At 43.7% G+C, this 24,291-nt stretch overlaps 1 protein-coding gene across 6 annotated transcripts in view; it reads left to right on the plus strand.

Annotated features, from left to right (window-relative positions):
- The window catches only part of LOC126291707 (gastrula zinc finger protein XlCGF52.1-like), a 127,261-nt gene that overhangs the window by 15,695 nt on the left and 87,275 nt on the right, over positions 1-24,291 (plus strand). For all 6 annotated transcript variants that reach the window (XM_049985364.1, XM_049985359.1, XM_049985361.1 and 3 more), the window contains exon 2: positions 9,524-9,592. In XM_049985364.1, the coding sequence (XP_049841321.1) occupies positions 9,524-9,592 (69 nt within the window). The remainder of the gene's footprint in view (positions 1-9,523; positions 9,593-24,291) is intronic.

Below are 24,291 nucleotides of genomic sequence, written 5' to 3' on the forward strand. Positions count from 1 at the left end.
GCCATGACGCAATACGTGAGCAGCGACGTGCTCTTTGCATTTTCAGACACCATCCTACATTGGCCAACTGTATCCGCTATAAGCAGTTCCGTGGGCAGTGTCGTCGCGTCATCTGCGATAGCAGGAAGGCAAGCTGGGACTTCTTTACTAGCTCATTTAACACCTTCACTCCCTCCTCGGAAATTTGGAGTCAGATTCGACGGTTATCAGGCACGCCTAGTTTCTTCCCAGTCTCTGGGCTCACTGTCGCGCATGATACATTAGTGAACCCCGTTGCAATTTCTAACTCATTGGGTCAACACTTTGCTGAGATTTCGTGCTATTCAAATTACCCGCCAGCGTTTCTTCTGAAGAAACAGGACCGGATGGTGTCCTCGTCCAAATGTTGCTGCATTTATCATACCATAGTCTGCGTTACCTCCTTCACCTTTTCCCAGACGATGGCGGGAAGCTATCGTCGTCCCTGTTCCAAAACCTGAAAAGGACAAACATCTCCCCTCTAGCTATCGCCCCATTTCTCTCACGAGTCGTGTATGTAAGGTTTTGGAGCGTATGGTGAATTGCCATTTAGCTTGGTGGCTAGAGTCCCGCAGTCTTTTAACACCTGCCCAATGCGGTTTCCAAAAACATCGTTCTGCAGTAGACCATCTTGTTGCTCTCTCCACTTATATCATGAACAATTTTCTCCAGAAACGCCAAACAGTAGCAATATTTTTTGATCTGGAGAGAGCATACGATACCTGCTGGAGGACAGGCATCTTCCGCACACTGTTCTCTTGGGGCATTCGCGGTCAGTTGCCCCCTTTTTCATCACGAATTTATGGCAGAGCGCACATTTAAAGTGCGGGTGAACACTACTCTCTCCCATACTTTCTCCCAAGAAAACAGGGTACCCCAGGGCTCCGTGCTAAGTGTTGTACTGTTTGCCATTGCCATAAATCCAATTATGGATTGTCTCCTTCCTGATGTCTCAGGCTCCCTCTTTGTGGATGATTTTGCGATCTACTACAGCTCTCAACGGACCAGCCTTCTTGAACGACGTCTTCGAGGCTGTCTCGATCGCCTCCACTCTTGGAGCATCGAAACAGGCTTCCGCTTTTCTCGCAGTAAGACCATTTGTGTTAATTTTTGGCGTCATATGGAATTTCTTCCACCTTCCTTACATTTAGGACCTGTCCATCTTCCATTTTCAGATGTTGCTAAATTCTTGGGTCTTATGTTTGACAGAAAACTGTACTGGTCCTCCCACGTTTCCTATCTTTTGGCTCACTGTCTGCGATCCCTCAACACCCTCCGTGTCCTGAATGGCACCTCCTGGGGAGCAGACCGAGTGGTCCTTCTCCGCCTCTATCGCGCCTTAGTGTGCTCGAAATTGGGCTATGGAAGCATAGTTTACTCCTCTGCTTGGTCGTCTATTCTTCGGCGTCTCGACTCTATCCACCACCGTGGATTATGTTTAGTGTCTGGAGCTTTTTACACCAACCCTGTGGAAACCCTTTATGCTGAGACTGCTGAACCTCCGCTGTCGAATTGGCAAGCTGTCCTTCTAAATTGTTATGGATTTGTCTTCCATGCCTGCTAATCCGGCCCATGACATTTTTTTCGACACCTCCTTGGATTTAGGGTATGCAGGCTGCCCTTCCTTCCCTACTATGACCGGGAGTCCGCTTCCGTCAACTGCTCCATGCTCTTTCCTTCCGCTTTCCTAAAACTTCCTTGACAACTTGGGATACAGCACCGCCTTGGCTCCGTTCCCAGACCTGCCTGCTCCGTGACCATTGTCAGTTTCCCAAGGATGGTACCCCTTCACTTGTTTATCATCGGGCGTTTTCTGCTCTACGTGCACAAATGAAGGAAGCCACATTTATTTACACTGACGACTCAAAAACATCGTTTGGTGTAGGGAGTGCCTATATTGTTGGCGGCACCCCAAATTGCTTTTGGCTTCCCAACCAGTGTTTGGTTTATACTGCGGAGCTTTACGCTGTTCTCCAGGCTGTCCAATACATCTGTCGCCATCAGTGGATACAGTATGTTATCTGTTCAGATTTTCTCAGCTCTCTCCTCAGTCTCCAATTCTCTACCCTTTCCATCCCCTGGTCCACCAGATTCAGGACTGTCTCTACTTGCTCCACTTGGGGGGGCGTCTCGGTGATGTTGCTCTGGATCTGAGGACACGTTGGTATCTGTGGAAATGAGGCGGCCGATATAGCGGCCAAGGCTGCAGTCTCTCTTCTTCGGTCAGCTATTCGCACGATTCCCTTCGCCAATCTAGGGAGTGTTTTATGTCGTCATATTGTTCTTTTATGGCATGCACATTGCTCGACACTTCCTCATAATAAATTGCGGGACATGAAAGCTCTTCCCTGTGCTTGGACCTCTTCCTCCCGAACACGTCATCGGGAGGAGGTAATTTTAACTACACTCCGGATAGGGCACTGTCTTTTTAGCCACCGACATCTTTTAAGCGGTGATCCTCCCCCACTTTGTCCCCACTGCTCTCAGCTGTGGACGGTAAGACACCTTTTACTTGAGTGCCCCTATTTTACTCCATTACGCGCCTGTCTACAGCTGTCGCCTGAAATATCGTCCATTTTAACACGTGCTCAGCCGATCGCGTTCTCGAGTTTAATAGTGCCAGTGAGATGACATCAGTCATTTGAAGCTCTTTTCGGGGACAACCAACCCCTTTCTGTAGTGGTTTTTCAGCTTTCCATCTGCTTTTAGTTTCTCCAATTTTTTGAGTTTCGTTCCCATTGCTGCTTGTTTCCATTTTCGTTTTTTACCTTTAATAAGTCACAGACCGGGCGCTAATGACCATAGCAGTTTAGCGCCCTAAAAAAAAAAAAGAATAAATAATAAAAAAAAGACAATGTCCATTCCGTTCAACTGAACTTCCAGGTCTTTTACTGTCTCTGACAGAATAGCAATGTCATCGGCAAACCTCAAAGTTTTTATTTCTTCTCCATGGATTTTAATTCCTACTCTGAATTTTTCTTTTGTTTCCTTTACTGCTTGCTCAATATACATATTGAATAACATCAGGGAGAGACTACAACCATGTCTCACTCCCTTCCCAACCACTGCTTCCCTTTCGTGTCCCTCGACTCATATAACTGCCATCTGGTTTCTGTACAAATTGTAAATAGCCTTTCGCTCCCTGTAATTTACCCCTGCCACCTTCAGATATTGAATGAGAGTATTCCACTCAACACTGTCAAAAGCTTTCTCTGAGTCTACAAATGCTAGAAACGTAGGTTTGCCTTTCCGTAATCTAGCTTCTAAGATAAGCCATAGGGTCAGTATTGCCTCACATGTTGCCACATTTCTGTGGAATCCAAACTGATCTTCCCTGAGGTCAACTTCTACCAGTTTTTCCATTCGTCTGTAAAGATCTCGCATTATTATTTTGCAGCCGTGACTTATTAAACTGATAGTTCAGTAATTTTCACATCTGTCAACACCTGCTTTCTTTGGGGTTTGGAATTATTATATTCTTCTTAAAGTCTGAGGGCATTTCTCCTGCCTCACGCAACTTGCTCACCAGACGGTCGAGTTTTGTCAGGACTGGCCCTCGCAAGGCCGTCAGTAATTCTAATGCTGTCTACTCCCGGGGCCTTGTTTCGACTCAGATCTTTCAGTGCTCTGTCAAACTCTTCACGCAGTATCGTATCTCCCATTTCATCTTCATCTACATCTTCTTCCATTTTCATAATATTGTCCTCAAGTACATTGCCCTTGTATTGACCCACTATATTCTCCTTCCCACCTTTCTGCTTTCCCTTCTTTGCTTAAAACTGGGTTTCCATCTGAGCTCTTGATATTCATATATGGTTCTGTTTTCTTCAAAGGTCTCTTTAATTTTCCTGTAGGCAATATCTATCTTACCCCTAATGAGATATGGCTCTACATCCATACAGTTGTCCTGTAGCCACCCCTGCTTAGCTATTTTGCACTTCCTGTTGATTTCACTTTTGAGATGTTTGTATTCCTTTTTGCCTGCTTATTTACTGCAATTTTATGTTTTCTCCTTTCATCAGTTAAATTCAGTATCTCTTCTGTTACTCAAGGATTTCTATTAGCTCTCGTCTTTTTACTTACTTGATCCTCTGCTGCCTTCACTATTTCATCTCTCAAAGCTACCCATTCTTCTTCTTCTGTATTTCTTTCCCCCATTCCTGTCAATTGTTTCCTAATGCTCTCCCTTGAATCTCTTTACAACTTCTACTTCTGTCAGTTTATCCAGATCGCATCTCCTTAAATTCCCACCTTTTTGCAGTTTCTTCAGTTTTAATGTACAGTTCATAACCAATAGATTGTGATCAGAGTCCACATCTGCCCCTGGAAATGTTTCACAATTTAAAACCTGGTTCCGAAATATCTGTCTTAGCATTATGTAATCTACCTGAAACCTTCCAGTATCTCCAGGCCTCTTCCATGCGCACAATCTTGTTTCATGATTTTTGAACCAAGTGTTAGCTCTGATTAAGTTATGCTCTCTGCAAAATTCTACCAGGCGGCTTCCTCTTTCATTTCTTAGCCCCATTCCATATTCACCTACTACTTTCCCTTCTCTTCTCTTCTCTGCCCTTCTCTTCCTTTTCCTACTATCTGCATAATTTCTTTTATCTCATCATACATTTCATCAATCTCTTTGTCATCTGCAGAGCTAGTTGGCACATAAATTTGTGTACTACTGTGGTAGGTGTGGACTTCATGTCTATCTTGGCCACAATAATGCATTCACTATGCTGTTTCTAGTAGCTTACCTGCACTCCTATTTTTTTATTCACTATTAAACCTACTCGTGCATTACCCCTATTTGATTTTGTGTTTATAACCCTGTATTCAACTGACCAGAATTCTTGTTCCTCCTGCCACTGAACTTCACTAATTCCCACTATATCTAACTTGAACCTATCCATTTCCCTTTTTAAATTTTCTAACCTACCTTCCCTATTAAGGGATCTGACATTCCACACTCCAATCCGTAGACTGCCAGATTTCTTTCTCCTGATAACAACGTTCTCATGAGTAGTCCCCACCCGGAGATCCAAATGGGGGACTATTTTACTCCGGAATATTTTTCCCAAGAGGACAACATCATCATTTAACCATACAGTAAAGCTGCATGCCCTTGGAAAAAATTACGGCTGCAGTTTTCCCTTGCTTTCAGCCATTTGCAGTACTGACACAGCAAGGCCATTTTGGTTAGTGTTACAAGGCCAGATCAGTCAATCATCCAGACTGTTGCCCCTTCAACTACTGAAAAGGCTGCTGGCCCTCTTCAGGAACCACATGTTTGTATGGCCTCTCAACAGTTTCTCCTCCATTGTGGTTGCACCTGTGGTACAGCTATCTTTATCGCTGAGGCACACAAGATTTATCTATGATACAGTAATTCCATAGATCCATATATGCAGGGTCATGTTGCTTGTTCATAGAAGAAGTCAATGCTTACTGTATACAGGGTGTTAAAATTTTGTAAAATAATAAGATACATAGTGATACTCATTGAAGCAAGGATACAGGTCCCATAAATGAAGGCCCTTCTTAGATCAGAATGTTGCTTCATAGAAGAGGTTCAGTTTTATGACCATCCAAGATATTGCATCCCTCTGCCCTTCGGAACTGGGAATCACACTTCCTTTGAAGCTGATGCTTTTGTTGTATGTGCTGGCGTATATTGGATGTATGATATTGTAGCGTTCAGCTATAGCGGAATTGTACACAATTCTCCCACATTTACTTAGGAGATGCCTTTCATGTCTTACTTTGAATGGTCTCCATGTCTGTCTTTTGTAATTGTTGGGAGAGTCTTTACATGATATTTTTCACATATCTCTGCCATGACATGTAAAATGGTAAGTTTGAGTAATATTTTGTATATAATAATAATAATAATAATAATAATATTTTGTATTAAAATATATTTACATGTTTTCACTGTTAACCTGTTAAGGTTGTTAATATTTTCTTCTGAAGATGGCTTTATAAACATTGAAACCATTGTTAAGGGATTTAAATAAACTTTCATTTTGGAGATGGTTGGCTGTTTATTATTTCTTCAAGATGATTTCTTTGTACTAGCGTTGCTGCTTCAGCTTATATGTACCAATACTGTATAAAAGGTCATTAATATGTAACATGAACAGCAAGGGTCCCTACAAATTTCCTTAAAGCATACCTCAACTTATTTATGTGTCTGCCATTGACACTCCATCTGAGATAACATGCTGTGTCCTCCCTACCAAGAAATTCTCAGTCCTGTCGCAAATGTTGGTTGATACTTTATAGAGCTGTATTTCTTGCAATAACAGTAGGTGTTGCAGTGACTCATATGGTTTGGGTACCAAGAAATACTTTGTCTACATGGCTGATATGACCCATGGCTTTCAGGGTGTAATGTGAGAAAATTGTGAGCTGGGATTCACATCATCTATGTTTTCAAGGTCCATGCTGATTGTGTGAGTGGAGGTCAGTGTGTTAGAGATAGTCCATTGCAAGTTCCAAATATGTTGTAAGATTATATAACAAATGGATATCGGTAATATTGCAAAGTAATTTTTTGGGTAACTTCCATCACCCTTGCTGTAGATTGGTGTGATATGAACCGTCTTCCAATCACTAGGCATGGTTGTTCATTCCAGTTAAAACAGGGACTGACTCAGCTACAACTTCAGTACAGAATCTGATAGGGATCTCATTGGCCTCTGGAGCTTTGTTCAGTTTTAGCAATTGCAGCTGTTTCTCAATTCTCCTGATGTTGATATCTATTTTTGTCACTTTATAGTGGGACAAAATTAAATTGGTGCAACAGTCCTGAATATTCATTTGTAAAGGAGTATTTTAAAACAGATTTGAGAATTTCTGCTTTTTGCTTCTCAACCCCTAAGCTTTAGTTCCTATCTCATCTATGAGTGTTTGAATGCTGACTTTAGCACCACTAACATGGCCTGAATTTCTGTGGGTTTTGTGAGAGATCTTTTAATAATATTTTGCTGTGGTAGTCATTGATGGTTTCATGCATTGCACCCCTTGACAGCCAAACATGTTTATGCACTGTCTCTGTACCTATATGTAATGCTTTGTTGGACACCTGTTATGCAGTAGTGCCTGTTTCTCTAGAAGTTTCTTTACAGTGACTTTGTACCACGGAGAGTCACTCCCATCATCAACTGTTGTACTAAGTACAAATTTATCAAATGTATGGTAACCATTCTTTTACACTTGAGCTGTATTTCTTTTACCTGTTCTTGTCCAGAGCTAAATGTTTGTAGTTTTGCATTGTGATGTGACAATAGTGACTCTCTATCTAGTTTGATGAACATGTAATTATTTCTACTTGTTTTATTTGACCTCCTCTGGTAATGAAATTGTGTTGTTACAAAATGTGTAAGCAGCTCATGTATATGTAACTTATAACAGAACAAGTTGCAAACATCCAATATAATATATTGTAACAAAGTATAATATAATTTTGTTCTTTATTTCATGTATTTGTAAGAATAGCACAGGTACGATTTTTACACAAATTAACTGTTCTCTTATTCAAATGGGAATTTTAAAGTCTGATTATTCAAAAAATAATTTACAGACTACTGCTGCAGATCTACCTAGAAGGAATTAGTTCTTGTAGATGACAACTAGTAATAATTATAATCCTCTTAACTGAATTAAAATTGTGAAGTAATGTTTTTGTTATTGTTCTAAGAGTACTCATTTCATTCCTGCCATATGGTGATATATTTGGGCTATCTTAAAAAAAGTCATCTGCAAGATGATTCTATGTAAAGAGGAAATTGGGTAGACAGGGTAAGCCACAGTGCTCCACTGACTCCATTCCTCCAGTGGTGCTATTCCCATGCAGGGTGAAAAGTATTTAAACTGACAAACTCTGGGAGGTTGTAGGGGACATCAAAACAAATATTTTTCCCTAATGTTATTTTTTGCAATGAGGAATATTAAAACCAGTAGAGGCAAAATTCTCTGGCAGCAAATTAATTAAACCAACAAACACTTTTCCATTTTTTATGACCAAGAGACAACACATTAACACAACCCAATTTCAATTACAGTAGATTTTCAAAAATGCATCCATTGACATGCAAACAAAGGTTACACCGTCAGATCATATTCTGTCTGACACGGGCAAAAACCCTAGGAGTATCCTGAATTGTACCTGCTGCTGCTACTATCCGGGCAACCAGATCTTATTCTGATGCAACAGGAATTGCGAAAACAAGGTTGCGCATCTCTAACCACACAAAAAAGTCCAGACTGGACGTATCTGGGGAGCGAGCAGGCCATGGTACAAGACCACTTCTGCCAATCCACATTTCTGGGAACTGTCAGTCCAGGAATCCACGCACATGATGATTGAAATGTGCCGGCACTCCGTCGTGTTTGAACCACATACGTTGTCTTGTAGGGAGTGGGACGTCTTCCAGAAATTCTGGCAATGCTCTGGTGAGAAAATTGTAATAGTGCCTGCCATTTAATGGTATAGGTAGCAGATACGGCCCAATTAAACAGTCCCCAACAACACTGACCCACACATTATCGAAGAACTGCACTTGATGGGCGCTAGTAACTGTGGCATGTGCGTTATCCTCACTCCAAACATGCGAACTGTGCATGTTGAAGACGCCATCACGCCCAAATGTTGATTCATCGGTAAACAACACAAAGGATGGAAATCTAGGATGCATTTCACACTATTCCAGGTACCACTGCGAATACTGTGCTCTGGTTGTATAATCAACTGGTTTCTGCTCCACATGCTGCAAGACAGCTTCCTCAAATCATAGTGTTCTTACAGTGTGACGGCATCCCTGTCCAGGTAATCTGCTAAATGACCCGATCTCATGCAGACGTTGGTACACAGTAGCAAAGGTCGTATGATGCGGGATACGGCGATTAGGATATTGTTGATATAACCACTGTGCAGCTCGTCCATTGTGGTGCACTACGTTGTATGCACCAACCATATCAGTGTACTCACTCCAGGTGTATCACTCCATTAGTAAACAGAAACAATGCACTACTACACTGGTGGACAGCAGTTGCCTACAACTGAAGAGCGTAATACACCCTCTAACAACTGAAGATCATAATACGGCCTCTAACAATTGAAGAGTGTAATACGGACTCCACTGGTTTAAATAATCCTCATAGGAAAAAATGACATTAGGGGAAAAATATATGTTTTGATGTTTCCTACAACTTCCCAGAGTTTGTCAGTTTAAATACTTTTCACCCTGTATATCCCATTTGAGAACCTCTAGTTGCAGTGTTCAGGAATCTTAGGTGGAAAAACTGGTGATAATGGAAGTCAGAGTCAAGGCGGTAAATGTGCTCGGATACCCTAAATGGATAAGGCCACTGATCATGATAAGTGTGAAATCCAGGCAGAGTGTTTCTGTTGTCACAGTGTAATCAATTATATTTCTGTAGACTGGTTTCATAAGCATTGCTTGTATTCAGTGTTACATCTGTACTAAATTCATTTCCTTTATTTCAGGTTGAGGCCAGCCCACTTTCATTCCTGAAGCAGGAGATCATGCACATGTCTGTTAAGCAAGAAACTCCAGTAAGTACTAAACTTCACCTGTCTTCAGAGCTTGCAGAATGTAATGTTGATCTGCACATAAACATATCATCTCCTTGAGTGCTGGGTGATTCTGTCCCCTCTGTTTTGAACAGTCACTTGCTGACTTGCACACCTTGAGCATTCTCATTGCCATCTCTTTGCAACATAGCTTTTCACTGCAGTCTTTACACACCTTAGGCACATGGAGAGCTCATCACAATCACACACATGATTACTTACAAAACAATCAATTGAAAGTCTTGGATGGAATAATGACATTAATGTGAAGATCTCTGTTGATCCATTGTGGGCACAGGATAACTGCTGGTCAAATATTTACTGAGGAAAATAGCCAAACAGCCACACAGTTTGAGAAGTTATTTTATTTTATTTTATTTTGACAACCAGTTTTCATATTTTAATATGCTATCTTCAGGCCCCACATGCACTTCATGTGTAGGCCATCACATGTACATATATTACCGTACTAGAGCCTTCAGTATCTGGATGCCATGAGATCTTTATTAGGGTTTCCTTCAAAGACCTGACAACAACTTGCTGTCAAGTCTTTGAAGGAAGCACATGAATAACATATTCATGGTATCCAGATACTGACTACTCCAATATGCTAATATCGATATGTCTGATTGTCTACACAGGAAGTGCATGTGGGGCCTGAAGATGGCATATTTAAATGCCAATCTTGGTTGTCAAAATAAAATAAAACATCATCTCAAAATGTACAGCTGTTTGACGATTTTCCTTGGTAAGTAGTATGAAACAAATAGATAGCTACTCATCACACAGTGGAGATGTTGTTGAGTCATATACAGGCACAAGAAAAATAGTGCTTGACAAGTAAGTTTTGCCAAAAGACCTTCTTCTGAAGTAGACTCCTCCCCCTCCACACACACACACACACACACACACACACACACATTCACAAAAACACAACTCACATACAAGATTCCGCTACTGTGGTTTTGAAATGCAAGGATTACCTGGCAGAAGAAATTCTTCTGGTGTCAGATTCATCCACCTACAAACCCACAATGACCCTATTAAAGAAATCCAACAGGATCTCCAGTGTCTCCTCAAATCTGTCGGCCCATCCCAGAACCCCTCTCAGGAGTCCTCCTCTCTCCCACATGTACCACTCCCTACGCTTATACCTTCTACATGCTTCCTAAAGTTCATAAACGCAACCACACAGGACAACCAGTTGTGGCCAGTTACTGTGCCCCCACTGACAGAATCTCTGTTCTCGTAGACCAACACCTTAAGCCTATTACCAGCAGTCTATCTGCCTATATTTAAGACCACAACCATTTCTTCCACAGAGTCTCCAAAGTTCCTATTTTCATCACTAGTGATGCTACCTTCCTTTTCACTAACATACCTAATAACCATGGCTTTGCCACTATTGAACACTAACTTCCCCAAGACCAGATCAATTTCAAACCTACAACCTCCCTTCTGGTCACCATTCTCGCCCACAATTAACTCACATTTGGAGGTATCATCTTCAAACAAATGCATAGTATGGCAATGGGTCTCTGCATGGCACCATCCAATACCAACCTGTTCATGGATTGTCGAGAGGGATCCTCCCTAACCACGCAGTATCCCAAACCCTTCACTTGGTTCAGATTCATAGATGACATCTTTGTGATATACATCAAGGGTGACTGTACCCTACCCATATTCCCCCCCAAACCTCAACCCCTTCTGCTCCCATTGCTTCGGATTTGATATCAACCCAAGAAGCCACCTTTTACGATGTTGACTGTCGCATCAAAGATGACTGCATCTCTGTCTACATCAGACCTACTTACTGGCAGAAACATCTTAACTTTGACAGCTGCCACCCATTCCATACCAAGAAATCCCCTCTGTACAGCCTAGCTACCCATCGCCATTACATCTGTAGTGATGAGCAGTCCCTCTTGAAATATCCCAGTGGTCTCACAGAGGCCTTCACAGACCAAAATCACCCTCCCGACCTCATACACAAACAAATCTCCAGTGCCTTATCTCTCCAGTCACCCACCACCTCCTAAAGTGACTGTCCGGCCTCAAAGGAGCATTCTCCTTGTGACTCAGTACTACCCAAGACAGGAGTCACTGAATCATATTCTCCACCAGGGTTTTGGCTACCGCTCATCATGCGCTGAAATGAGTGTGTTCTCATTATCCGTCCCACCCCTCCTACACAATATCCTCCTCCATCCCTATCTCATGGCTCATATCCCTGTAATAGACCTAGATGCAAGATCTGTCCCATACATCCTCCCATCACCACCACCACCACCACCACCACCACCACCACCACCACCACCACCTACTTCAGTCTGGTTGCAAAAATCACCTATCCCATCCCATCACAGGCAGGGCTTCCTGTGAAATCAGTCATGTGACCCATAAGCTAACATGCAACTACAGAGTTGTGTTTTACATGGGCATGACTACCAACAAGCTGTCTGTCTATGTAAATGGCCTCTGATAAACTGTAGCCAAGAAACAGCTGGACCACCAAGTTGTAAAACACGTTGGCCAACACAACAATTGAGTAACAGCTTCACAGCCAGTGTCATCTGAATCCTTCCTACTAACACCAGCTTTCCTGAATTGCACATGTGGGCGCCCTCCCTGTAATGTATCATACATTCCTGTTACTCTCCTGGCCTCAGCCTTTGTTAGTCACTGCCCTTCACCCATCTATCCCCTTACCTGTTCCCACTCCAGGACTACACAGACACAGTCTTTATGTTGTGCTTGTCTATGACTCAACATCTCCACTATGTGGTGAGTAGCAGTCTATTGTTTTCGTAGTATTGATGTATGATTATGTGCCATGTATAAATCACTAGAATAAAATGAAATCACATCCTGTGATAAAATTCAGTAATCATCATCTCACAGACATACTAAATTAAATCAAAAAAATTAACAAGAATTTTCTATGTTTTTGCATTTTTTTGTTCTAGTTGTTGTCTTCATGTGAAAGACTGGTTTTACTGAGATGTCCACATTATTGTATCCTGTGCAAGACTCTCCATTCATCTCTGAATAACTACTGCAACCAGCATGCATATGAAACTGTTTGCTGTATACATGGCATGGTCTCCCTCTACAATTTTTACCTCTGACACTTTCTTCCATCATCGAATTGACGATTCCTTCGAGCCTCAAGATGTGTCCTATCAACCTGTCCTTTTTTTAAAAGTCAGTTTGTGTTATAAATTTGTTAGTTCCCCATTTCAATTCACTACCTTCATTTGTTATTTGATCTACCCGTCTAATCATCAGCATTATTCCATAGTACCACATTTCAAAACTCTTTAATTTCTTTGTCTCATCATCCACATATTGCTTCCTCACAAGGCTGCTCTCTAGACAAATACCTTCAGAAAAGACACAGGCTGTTCCTTGAGAATATGGACATGAATCATGAAAATAAAAAAAATCTTCTCATTGCAAATATGATTGCCAGTTCTGTTTGCTGAAACATTAAACTTTTTAATTTGAAGTTCCATTTTTATGTTAAAACTTGATGTGACAGAACAGTTGACTTCATAACTTTCCTAAAATTACAGCTTCTAGTTACTCTTAAAAACTAATTTCTGAGAGCAATGCAAGAAATAATTTTAAAGGCATGTAGTAATAAAAGCTCTAAAAACTATACATACATCTTAAGCTAGTCCATTTTAATAACTTTTATTCAATTTATTTAATTATTAAGGTCGTGCAAAAGGTGACTGTTGTGAGGGTGGAAGGACAGATTGTTCTGTGTCAGGAGGCACTCTCCCAATTCAGACTTGTTGCCTGTCTTCACCAGAAGGATGGCGGTGACCTTTTTTTGGTAGTAGATACAGTAAAAGAAGACTGACAATTAGTTATTTATTTCTGTTGTGGTTGGCAGAAGAGCCAACCCGTATAACTAAAGGAGGCCGAAATGCACGCGTTTCAGCTCACGCAGGCTGGCGTGAGGTCTGTAACATGGCAAGGGAATTAGAATTGAGAAAAACGGACGTAGCTGGTGGAATACTTAACTTTAATCCATTAATGACGAACGTCGCTCTTGACGATACATTGTTTACAATCTCAATAGTACTGATAATGGTGCCTTGCTAGGTCGTAGCAAATAACGTAACTGAAGGCTATGCTAACTATTGTCTCGGCAAATGAGAGCATAATTTGTCAGTGAACCATCGCTAGCAAAGTCGGCTGTACAACTGGGTCGAGTGCTAGGAAGTCTCTCTAGACCTGCCGTGTGGCGGCGCTCGGTCTGCAATCACTGATAGTGGCGGCACCCGGGTCCGACATATACTACCGGAGTGCAGCCAATTTAAAGGCTACCACCTAGCAAGTGTGGTGTCTGGTGGTGACACCACATTCCTCCCCCGCAAATCGGCGTACGGTTGTGGCATAAGGCTTCCGTCCGCCGTGGGGAGGACCACATGTTGACGTATGCGACGAGGTGGGGAGCCTAACAACAGGCAAGGCTGTGCCACCCGCACCATGCCATTTGGACCGCGGGGAGCTAGGAAACGCCTGAAAACCTGCTCCAGGGTGCACGCCAACATGCGGTGTATGCGCCCGTAGAGAGACAGGAGGGGTCGAAGGGTCAACCTCCATCGGGCCGGGGCACCCGACGGGCGAAGACAACATGTGGTCCGGAGTGGGCAGGTGCCCGGCGGTTGCAGCGACGCGTCCACTGCGGACAGCGCCGGCGGGAGAACAGGCGGTGGCGGTGGTGCGTCCCCATGGGGCAAAATGGAAGGTAGCGTCGGTAACATCTGGGGCTGAGGCGAGCCAGTAGATGGGTCCCCGGGGCACTGACCGGACGGCACCGTCACTGAAAGCAGACGGTGAGCGGCAGATCCCGTGCGAACACGCCTTTTGCCAGTTGAAATCAGCGTTGCTTTCCAATACTTGCCTTACGCCATTCAGTCCCCAGAAGCCCCTTTTGTTGATGGTGGATGCATTGGATTTCGGGATCGGTGCTGTGCTTGCGCACAAAGATGGATCGCACGATCGCCCTATTGCCTTTGCGTCCAAATTGCTCTTGTCTGCAGAAAGAAATTATTCACAGATCGAGAAAGAAGCATTGGCTCTCGTATTTGGTGTTACAAAGTTTCATGATTTCTTGTATGGTTGTCACTTTACCATAATCACAGACCACAAACCTTTGACATCGCTTTTTCATCCGACCAAGCCTGTACCTCCACGTACAGTGCAGAAATTCATTGGCTGGTCTATTTTCCTCTCGCAGTACCGCTACGATATCTTGTTTCGGTCCACTGCAAAGCACGGAAACACCGATGCGTTGTCCGTTTACCTGTTGCAGAGGAAGGGCATTTGCTTCCTCCGAACTAGCTTGCATGTTCATTGGTGCGGAAACCGATGACGTGGTCGAATCGTTTCCAATTGATTTTCGTCGTGTAGCTATAGCCACAACTGCTGACCCTGTCCTTGTCCCCGTTCTGCGTTTTGTTGCTATGCAATGGCCCTTGTCAAAGTCACGGATCAGAGACCCATTGGTTCACCGATTTTTTGCTCACAAGGAGAGACTTTTTATACGACGTGGTGTTTTGCTGTTGCGTTCTGATAATGATCAGTCCAGAGTCGTGGTACCACGTTCGTTACAGTCCTCTGTCTTACAGCTTCTCCACCAAGGTCATTGAGGTATAGTGAGAACGAAACAACTTTCTCATCAGCACTGTACTTGGGTCGGAATCAATGCCGCGGTTACGAATATATGCTTTTCTTGCATGGTGTGTGCCGAACAACAATCAGCACCCCCGCGGAAATTCTTTCCATGGCCAAAAGCCATTTCCCCTTGGCAACGCTTACACATCGATTTTGCTGGTCCCTTCTGGAACGGCGTAAGTGATGAAGCGGAGCTGAAATGGAAGAGGCATGCGGAACATATTTATGATAATATTTGAATTTTTCCCAGCACACTCTGTAGCTGCTTCAAATTCTGTGGCGAAGGCAAGTCTTGTATGGCACGGAGGTGCATTGGACTGGGATGTATGCCTTGGGCATTGAGTACATGTCCCAAGTATGGAAAGTCCCGAGCAAAAAACACACATTTGTCCTTCCGCAAGCAAAGACCATGTTGTCGCAAGACCTGAAATAATGTTCTGAGATTGGCCAAATGTTCTTCTTCCGTCTTTCCGGAGATCACAATATCGCCCAGATAATTAGCTGCAGTAGGGACCGACGCACAAACAGTTTGTAGATATTGGTGAAACAATGCAGGGGCGGATGCACACCCGAATGGCAGTCGTTTGAATCGATACAAACCAAGATGCGTGTTAACCACCAAAACGCGCTGGGATTCTTCGTCCACCGGTATTTGCAAGTACGCATCTGCTAGGTCCAACTTCGAAAAATATTTACCCGGGCACAGTTTGTCAAAAAGATCTTCCGGGCGGGGTAAAGGAAAAGTTGCAATCACTAATTGTCAATTCACTGTTGCCTTGAAGTCCACACAAAGTCTCAACTTTCCGGAAGTTTTTGGCAAAATTACTAAGGGTGATGCCCAGAGAAGCCTGCACACGTTCAATTACACCTTGTGATTCCAAATCGTGTAATGTTTTTGTGACCTCATCATGCAATGCGTGGGGAGTATTGCACGCTCTGAAAAATTTCGAATGCGCATTTACTTTCAGTGCCAAATGTGCTTTATAGTTCTTAGCGCAACCGAGGCCCGGTGCAAAAATGTCTGCATATTATTCACATAGATGAGAAACACTGTCTGAAGGCACAGTCTGGTTCACTGAGAGGACCTGACTTACTATAGACAAGTTAAACAACTGAAATAAATCGAAACCAAACGAGTTCACTGCAGAAGAAGAAAGAAGGATGTAAAATGACACAAGTTTTGTTTGTCCTCTATATGTTGCAAGAAGGCTGCACTGTCCTAACACAGGGATACCTTGACCGGAATAGTTAGATAATTTAACATTGGCGGCACGCAACGGAGGTGTTTCCAGCAGTTTGTAAGTGTCTTGATTGATCAGTGAAACTGCAGCTCCTGTATCGAGCTGGAATGGTATCACTTTCCCGTTAATGTCCAAGTCTACAAAAAGTTTATTGTCCTGCTGACGACAAGAGCGACTGTCTCGTGCAACATGAACTGACACTGGTACATAATCACTTGCTACTTGACGGAAGTTCCATCAATGTCGACGCACACTATTTTTGGGACGAACACAGTCACTGTTAGAGAGAGTGGCACTGGGCGGAGTGGAATGAACTACATGAATTTCCATGGGCGAAGTTTCGCGATCCTGAGTATCCTTGGGTCGATTCCGATTCCGGCGCGAAGCAAAGGGCCTGGAATGGATTTGAGCTTCTGATCTGAGCTTTTTTTGGCAAACACTCTGAACATGTCTTTTTTTTATTACAATAAAAGCAAATAGCTTGGCGTGACGGGCAATTCTCACGCGAATGTTTAGTAGCACATCGCAGGCATGATTTGATCACTGCATTTGCTTGCCGGCGCGGCAAACATGGCCGAGAGCCTGGCGGCAGTGGCGCGGCCAGGCGCGAGGGCTGTTTACTGCTCCGTGCAGCTCGCCCGGTGAGCCGGTTAACCTGACACACTGCTGGCGAAGTTTCAAATGATTCCTGAGCAAAGTCAAGTGTGTCCTGCCGATCCAATATGTCCATCACTTGTTGAAGGGATGGATTTACTAGTTTCAAAATCTGTTTCCTTATACGAACATCAGAAACGTTCTGTGCAATTGCATCACGTACCATAGTATCTGAATAAGGGAGTCCACATTGACACTCAAAAGCACAATCCCTAGTAAGGCCTTGCAAGGTTGCAACCCACTCCCGATTAGTCTGACCTGCCGTATGTTTTGTACAAAAGAAGGTATACCATTTCACAACTACATTGACTGATTCTTTGAAATATGCATCTAATGCAGACAAAATTTCTTCGTAGGACAGAGTTGCTACGTCGCTGTGGGGAAATAATTTGACTATCACACGGTACGTGGTCACCCCCACTGATGATAACAAAAAAGGCTGCCGCTCGTTACCTTGAATTCTGTAGGCGGCGAGATGGAATCCAAATTGGCGTGACCACTCCATCCAGCTTTCCAGTGCAGCATCAAAAGGTCGAAAAGTGGGTGCAACAGCGTGTTGTGGCTGCGTTAGCGGTGAAGCGGCTGATGCCGCATCGTTTTGCATCGCACGTTGACAATGGACGAGCTGTCCTAGGGCATCCAATAAGGCCTGCGTCTGCTGATTCTGTAAGCGATAAAATTCGGACAGTACATCTGGAGATTGTGGAGAAGCCATTACACAAGTAAATCAGGGCAATTTAGATAAGAACACTTTTATTCTCATCGCCAATGTTGTGGTTGGCAGGAGAGCCAACCGAATTGCTAAAGGAGGCCGAAATGCACGCGTTTAGCTCACGCAGGCTGGTGTGAGGTCTGGAGCATGACAAGGGAATTAGAATTGAGAAAAATGGACGTAGCTGGTGGAATACTTAACTTCAATCCATTAATGACGAATGTCGCTCTTGACGATACATTGTTTACAATCTCAATAGTACTGATAATGGCGCCTTGCTAGGTCGTAGCAAATAACGTAGCTGAAGGCTATGCTAACTATCGTCTCGGCAAATGAGAGCATAATTTGTCAGTGAACCATCGCTAGCAAAGTCGGCTGTACAACTGCGTCGAGTGCTAGGAAGTCTCTCTAGACCTGCCATATGGCGGCGCTCGCTCTGCAATCACCGATAGTGGCAACACGTGGGTCTGACGTATACTACCGGACGTCGGCCGATTTAAAGGCTACCACCTAGCAAGTGTCGTGTTTGACGGTGACACCACAATTTCCATATATTACAGTCAGTTTCTTGGCTTGCTGTTGACATCAATTTTCAAAACTCATTGAGGATTCATGTCGTAAGTGGCCTTCTGACCATTCAAGGAAGCTGACCCTGCATTCACCGCTCCTGGCCAGGTGCTGCTGTGGTGGTTTGCCACATGTGGAGTGTCTGATGATGGCTGTAAAGCAATGCTGGAGCAGTGAGAGAAGAGGACATGTGTGTTAGACTTGACAATATCAGAGTTGCTCCGTCCGTACCCACACTCTCGTTCTTCATCATCTGTTGAACCGTGTTGACGATTGCTGTGTAGTACAATGTTTTTGACCTGCCATTCAGGTAGGCCCTCGTCAGTCCGCAGAAGTATCAGGAATACTATTGTTGTGACCTGGGACAATAGGCAAGGCATCTGGTCCCAGTGATTTGTGATAGCAGCAGACTGCAGTGTTGAACTCTGCAACTTCTGATTATGGCAAGGTATCACTCTCTCCCAGTACCACCTGTTGTTCCTCAGTTGCATGTGAGAAATACAGGGTGTGACAAAAAGGTATGACCAAACTTTCAGGAAACATTCCTCACACACAAAGAAAGAAAATATGTTATGTGGACATGTGTCCGAAAACGCTTACTTTCCATGTTACAGCTCATTTTATTACTTCTCTTCAAATCACATCAATCATGGAATGGAAACACACAGCAACAGAACGTAACAGGGTGACTTCAAATACTTTGTTACAGGAAATGTTCAAAATGTCCTCCGTTAGCAAGGATACATGCATCCACCCTCCGTCGCATGGAATCCCTGATGCGCTGATGCAGCCCTGCAGAATGGCGTATTGTATGACAGCCGTCCACAATACGAGCACGAAGAGTCTCTACGTTTGGTACCAGGGTTGCGTAGACAAGAGCTTTCAAATGCCCCCATAAATGAAAGTCAAGACGGTTGAGGTCAGGAGAGTGTGGAGGCCATGGAATTGGTCCACCTCTACCAATCCAACAGTCACCAAATCTGTTGTTGACAAGCGTACGAACACTTCGACTGAAATGTGCAGGAGCTCCATCGTGCATGAACCACATGTTGTGTCGTACTTGTAAAGGCACATGTTCTAGCAGCACAGGTAGAGTATCCTGTATGAAATCATGATAATGTGCACCATTGAGCATAGGTGGAAGAACATGGGGCCCAATCAAGACATCACCAACAATGCCTGCCCAAACGTTCACAGAAAATCTATGTTGATGTCGTGATTGCACAATTGTGTGCGGACTCTCATCAGCCCACACTTGTTGATTGTGAAAATTTACAATCTGATCACATTGGAATGAAGCCTCATCCGTAAAGAGAACATTTGCACTGAAATGAGGATTGACACATTGTTGGATGAACCATTTGCAGAAGTGTACCTGTGGAGGCCAATGAGCTGCTGATAGTGCCTGCACACGCTGTACATGGTACAGAAACAACTGGTTCTGTAGCACTCTCCATACAGTGATGTGTCAACGTTACCTTGTACAGCAGCAACTTCTCTGATGCTGACATTAGGGTTATCGTCAACTACACGAAGAATTTACTCATCCATTGCAGGTGCCCTCATCGTTCTAGGTCTTCCCCAGTCACGAGTCATAGGCTGGAATGTTCCGTGCTCCCTAAGACGCCGACAATTGCTTCGAACGTCTTCCTGTTGGGACACCTTCGGTCTGGAAATCTGTCTCGATACAAACGTACTGCGCCATGGCTATTGGCCCGTGCTAATCCATTCATCAAGTGGGAATCTGCCAACTCCGCATTTGTAAACATTGCACTGACTGCAAAACCACCTTCGTGATGAACACTAACCTGTTGATGCTACATACTGATGTGCTTGCTGACAGTACTGTAGAGCAATGAGTCGCAAGTCAACACAAGGACCGAATTCAACATTACCTTCCTTCAATTGGGTCAACTGGCGATGAATCGAGGAAGTACAGTACATACTGACGAAACTAAAATGAGCTCTAACATGGAAATTAAGCATTTCCGGACACATGTCCACATAACATCTTTTCTTTATTTGTGTGTGAGAAATGTTTCCTGAAAGTTTGGCCATACCTTTTTGTAACATTCTGTATGCAACAGACTTGTGCCAGATGTCACTTTGTTGTAAGTAGGGAATCGATTGTTAAGATAGTAGTGGCTAATGTTTACCCAACATCACTTGTCATGATCACATAGGTCTTACTATTATGAAGGTATCAGTGATTCTCACTCTGCTGTGCTTACTTAACTAGTTTTTATAGTAAAAGTATAGTTCATAAAAGCTCTTGGTACGCAGTGTTGCATTAGCAACAGCGGTTCTTTCATAATGTAATGAAAGTGACATGATTGTGTCTAACTGCTCTGCCCCACTACATTTCTGCAGAGGTTTGCTGTCTGGTTCACCAGAAATGCCAATGTTGTGTTTTCCCCTTACCCACTCTCAGTAGTGAAATGTTGTTCTTAGTGCCTGCCTCATGTTGACACTGCTGTAATGTAAATGACTCTGGGACTTCGACAGTATTAACCATTTGCTGCCTTGTACAAGGTTGATATGCAACATACCCCTGTCCTCCAAAAATTCATCCTGAATTTTAGGAAAAAGAAAGAAAAATATTAATCTTCAATATAAATATTTTAGTCTACTTACAGAATTCCTTTGCAGCTTAACCTATGTTACAGTTTCTGTTTTTCTTTGTGGTACATCTACGGGTGCAAGGGTGGAACAGAAGGCTGTGTTGTGCTGGAATGTGGGAGTGGGGAGGCGTACAGGTTGGCGAAGGATGGTGATTAATGAAGATTGTAGCCGTAGAGGCTGTGGGAACTTGGGATATATTGCAAGGTGAGTTCCCACCTGCACAATTTAGAAAAGCTGGTGTTGGTGGGAAGGAACTAGGTGGCACAGGCTGTGATGCAGTCACTGAAGTGAAGAAGGTTGTGTTGGGCAGCATGCTAAGCTACTGGGTGTTCCAGCTGTAACTGGTTTCAGTTAGTCGGTGGTGATTATTGTGGACAGACAGTTTGTTGGTTGTCATGCCCACATAGAATGCAGCACAGTGGTTGCAGCTTAGCTTGTAGACACATGGCCCTTCGTTGTCTGCCATAAGAGGCGGCTAGTAGGAGTCTTTTTTATTGGGTCAAGTTTTTTACCTTGGTCTTGTGAATGGTCTTTGGACTTTTGAAGGTTTTTGCTATGCTTTGTCCCTCACCTGTTCTGGCTTATGAAACTCTAGTAACCTTTTTTGGGTTTGAACTCTGCTTTCCAAATTTTACCAAAGCACAGGCTGTTTGAGGAAGGGCGCTTTACTGTGGTGCATTAACTCTCCATTGTGCGCTGTTATCTTTTGCACCTACCAATCAAACTGATCTGCCTCTGCACCTGAAATCAGCGCAGTAGCTAGTCCATTTTAGTGGGGTTGTCATCTACCCTCTTGGTGGTAGCCCCCCAAAAATTTAGGGATCGCACTGTTGATGCCTGAGCTGCAACCTGCCCTTGTCAGCCAAGCATTTGGTGCCTGTCTACTTTGGGGTACAGGTACTTGGGGCAATGGCTACAGTCGCCTTTGCCTTTGCGGGGTAGCACCCATGTGAAGAGCCTCCATTTGGAGTGAGTGGCATTGGGGCAGATGATCCACAATGAAACAGGTCATACTTAATGGTGGCCATGCCAACACAGTCTTCTCATCAGTCAGGAACAGTAATTTTTAATGCAGAGGTTTAGAATCCTATGGCATTTCTGTCATTGACCATGCCTCAAGAGGAGAGCTAGCCAAGAAGAAAGGGAAGTGGACAGTTTGCTGAGTTCTTGGTTTGTTCATGCACTGAAGGCAGCTCTTTTGCTACAACAAAGCCAATGTTTTTCATTGAAAATGTTGAAGATCAGTTTGGGGAGGTTGTGGCATTAGAGAAAGTGAGAAATCAGTCTTTGCTGATCAAAACATCACACACCCATGAAGTTAAGAGATATACCAGTCACCATTTCTCGTCATAATAAGCCCAGTAGAATTCAAGGTGTTATCTTCCATTGGGACCCAATGCTGCAAACGGATGAAGAGCTGCATATTAATGTGGCACGGGGTGGATTCCGTTTTGTTCACCGCATCCAGAAGGGTCCCAAGGATAATAGAATGGACACTGGAGATTTTATCCTAGCTTTTGATGGCAACATTTTAGCTGTGAAGATTAAGGTCATGGTTTATGGGTGTGATGCCAGGCCTTACTTTCATTCCCCGATGAGAAGTTTTAAATGCCAAAGGTTCAGACACATGTCCTCCTGCTGTTCTAATGAGGCTATCTGTAGGGCATGTGGACGGGAATCCCATGAGGGCAGCCCTTTTGAACGATCCCCTTAGTGTGTCAAGAGTCCAGAAGCGATCCCTCCTCGTTCACTGTGTAGCTAAGTGTTCAAGTAAGAGAAGTAAATTCAAGAACATAAGACTTGACCACCTGTCTTACAAAGATGCTAACAAAAACTTTGAAAGATTTCATCCAACTGATATGGTCTCAAATTTTGGGACTGTTATGTCATATCCATACCTCACACGATGACAAGGTCTTGCTTGGCAGCTCCTGGCCCTGATGGTGTCCAGGGCCTACCCCAAAGTTGGGGGAGAGAACATCAGCTCCCTCATTCCTTACACCTATAGTGCCAGTAGTTCCAACACTATTGGTGAAGCCAGAGATGCTTAGTCATTCTCTTGTGTTGTCAGGGATGAGGACACATGTCAAGGTGTCCCACTCTCCAGGCAAGGACCAGTAGCCACAGGCTGAGGGGCAAAGTACAGTCCTCTCCACTCCTGGAAGATGAAATGGCGTAATCTCCACAGAAATCAAATTCTCACAAGGACAAGAAGGATAAGTCAAAAGATAAACTACTTTTTGAGGCTTTGGATGTTCCGCCACATCCCAGCAGTGGTCGAGCCTATGCACACGGACGACGGTTCACGCAGTCGGCTGGACCACGATCTGGTAGTGAAGTTATCACACTCATCCTTTCCATTTGACACTTTCTCAGACCCGACTCCAATTCTCCTTCAATGGAACTGTAATGGCTACTATTGCCAATTGAACGAACTCCATCATTTAGTTCGTACTTGTTCCGCAATTGGCATAGCGCTTCAGGAAACATGGTTTATAGCAACACACGTCCCTGCTCTGAAAACCTACAAATCCCACTGTACCAATTGTTCTAAAGTCAAGAGAGCATCCGGTGTGGTCTGTACCTTCATACGCTCTGATACTTTTAGTTAGCAGGTGCCTCTTACCACTGCACTGCTGTGGTTGTTGTGTCTACCTGTCAATTAGGATGACAATATTAAATTTTTATCTACCTCCACAAGGACTTTTCCGTTATCATGAGCTGTTTGAGTTAGTGATACAGATCCCTGCCCCCCCCCCCCCCCCCCCCCCTCGCTCTCCTCCTACTGGGAGACTTAAATATCCAATGTCCATAATCCTCTTTATGGTGGCAACAATATGTCTCACAGAGGCTGAGTACTGGAACACCCCCTTCCAGAGTTGGATGTCTGCCTACTCAACACTGGAACTACAATTCACTGTGGCCCACAGAATGTTTTCAGCTATTGATCTCACAGTTTACAGCCGAGTATTTTACCCCCATTTCAGTGGCGTGTCCTTGGCGGTCTTTGTGACAGCGACCATTTTTCTGTTGTTCACGCCCACTCCACTCACAGACATCTGCAACATGCTTCATCTTGGCCACTTTGGAAAGATGATTGTCAAGCTTTCTCCTTTATAGCTACTTTTGCAGCCAGTCGTGTAACAGGTATCAAAAAATTGGTACAGGATACTGTTGACATTATTAACCTA

The sequence above is a fragment of the Schistocerca gregaria genome, chromosome 9, assembly GCF_023897955.1.
Source record: "Schistocerca gregaria isolate iqSchGreg1 chromosome 9, iqSchGreg1.2, whole genome shotgun sequence".
Classification (NCBI taxonomy): Eukaryota; Metazoa; Arthropoda; class Insecta; order Orthoptera; family Acrididae; genus Schistocerca; species Schistocerca gregaria.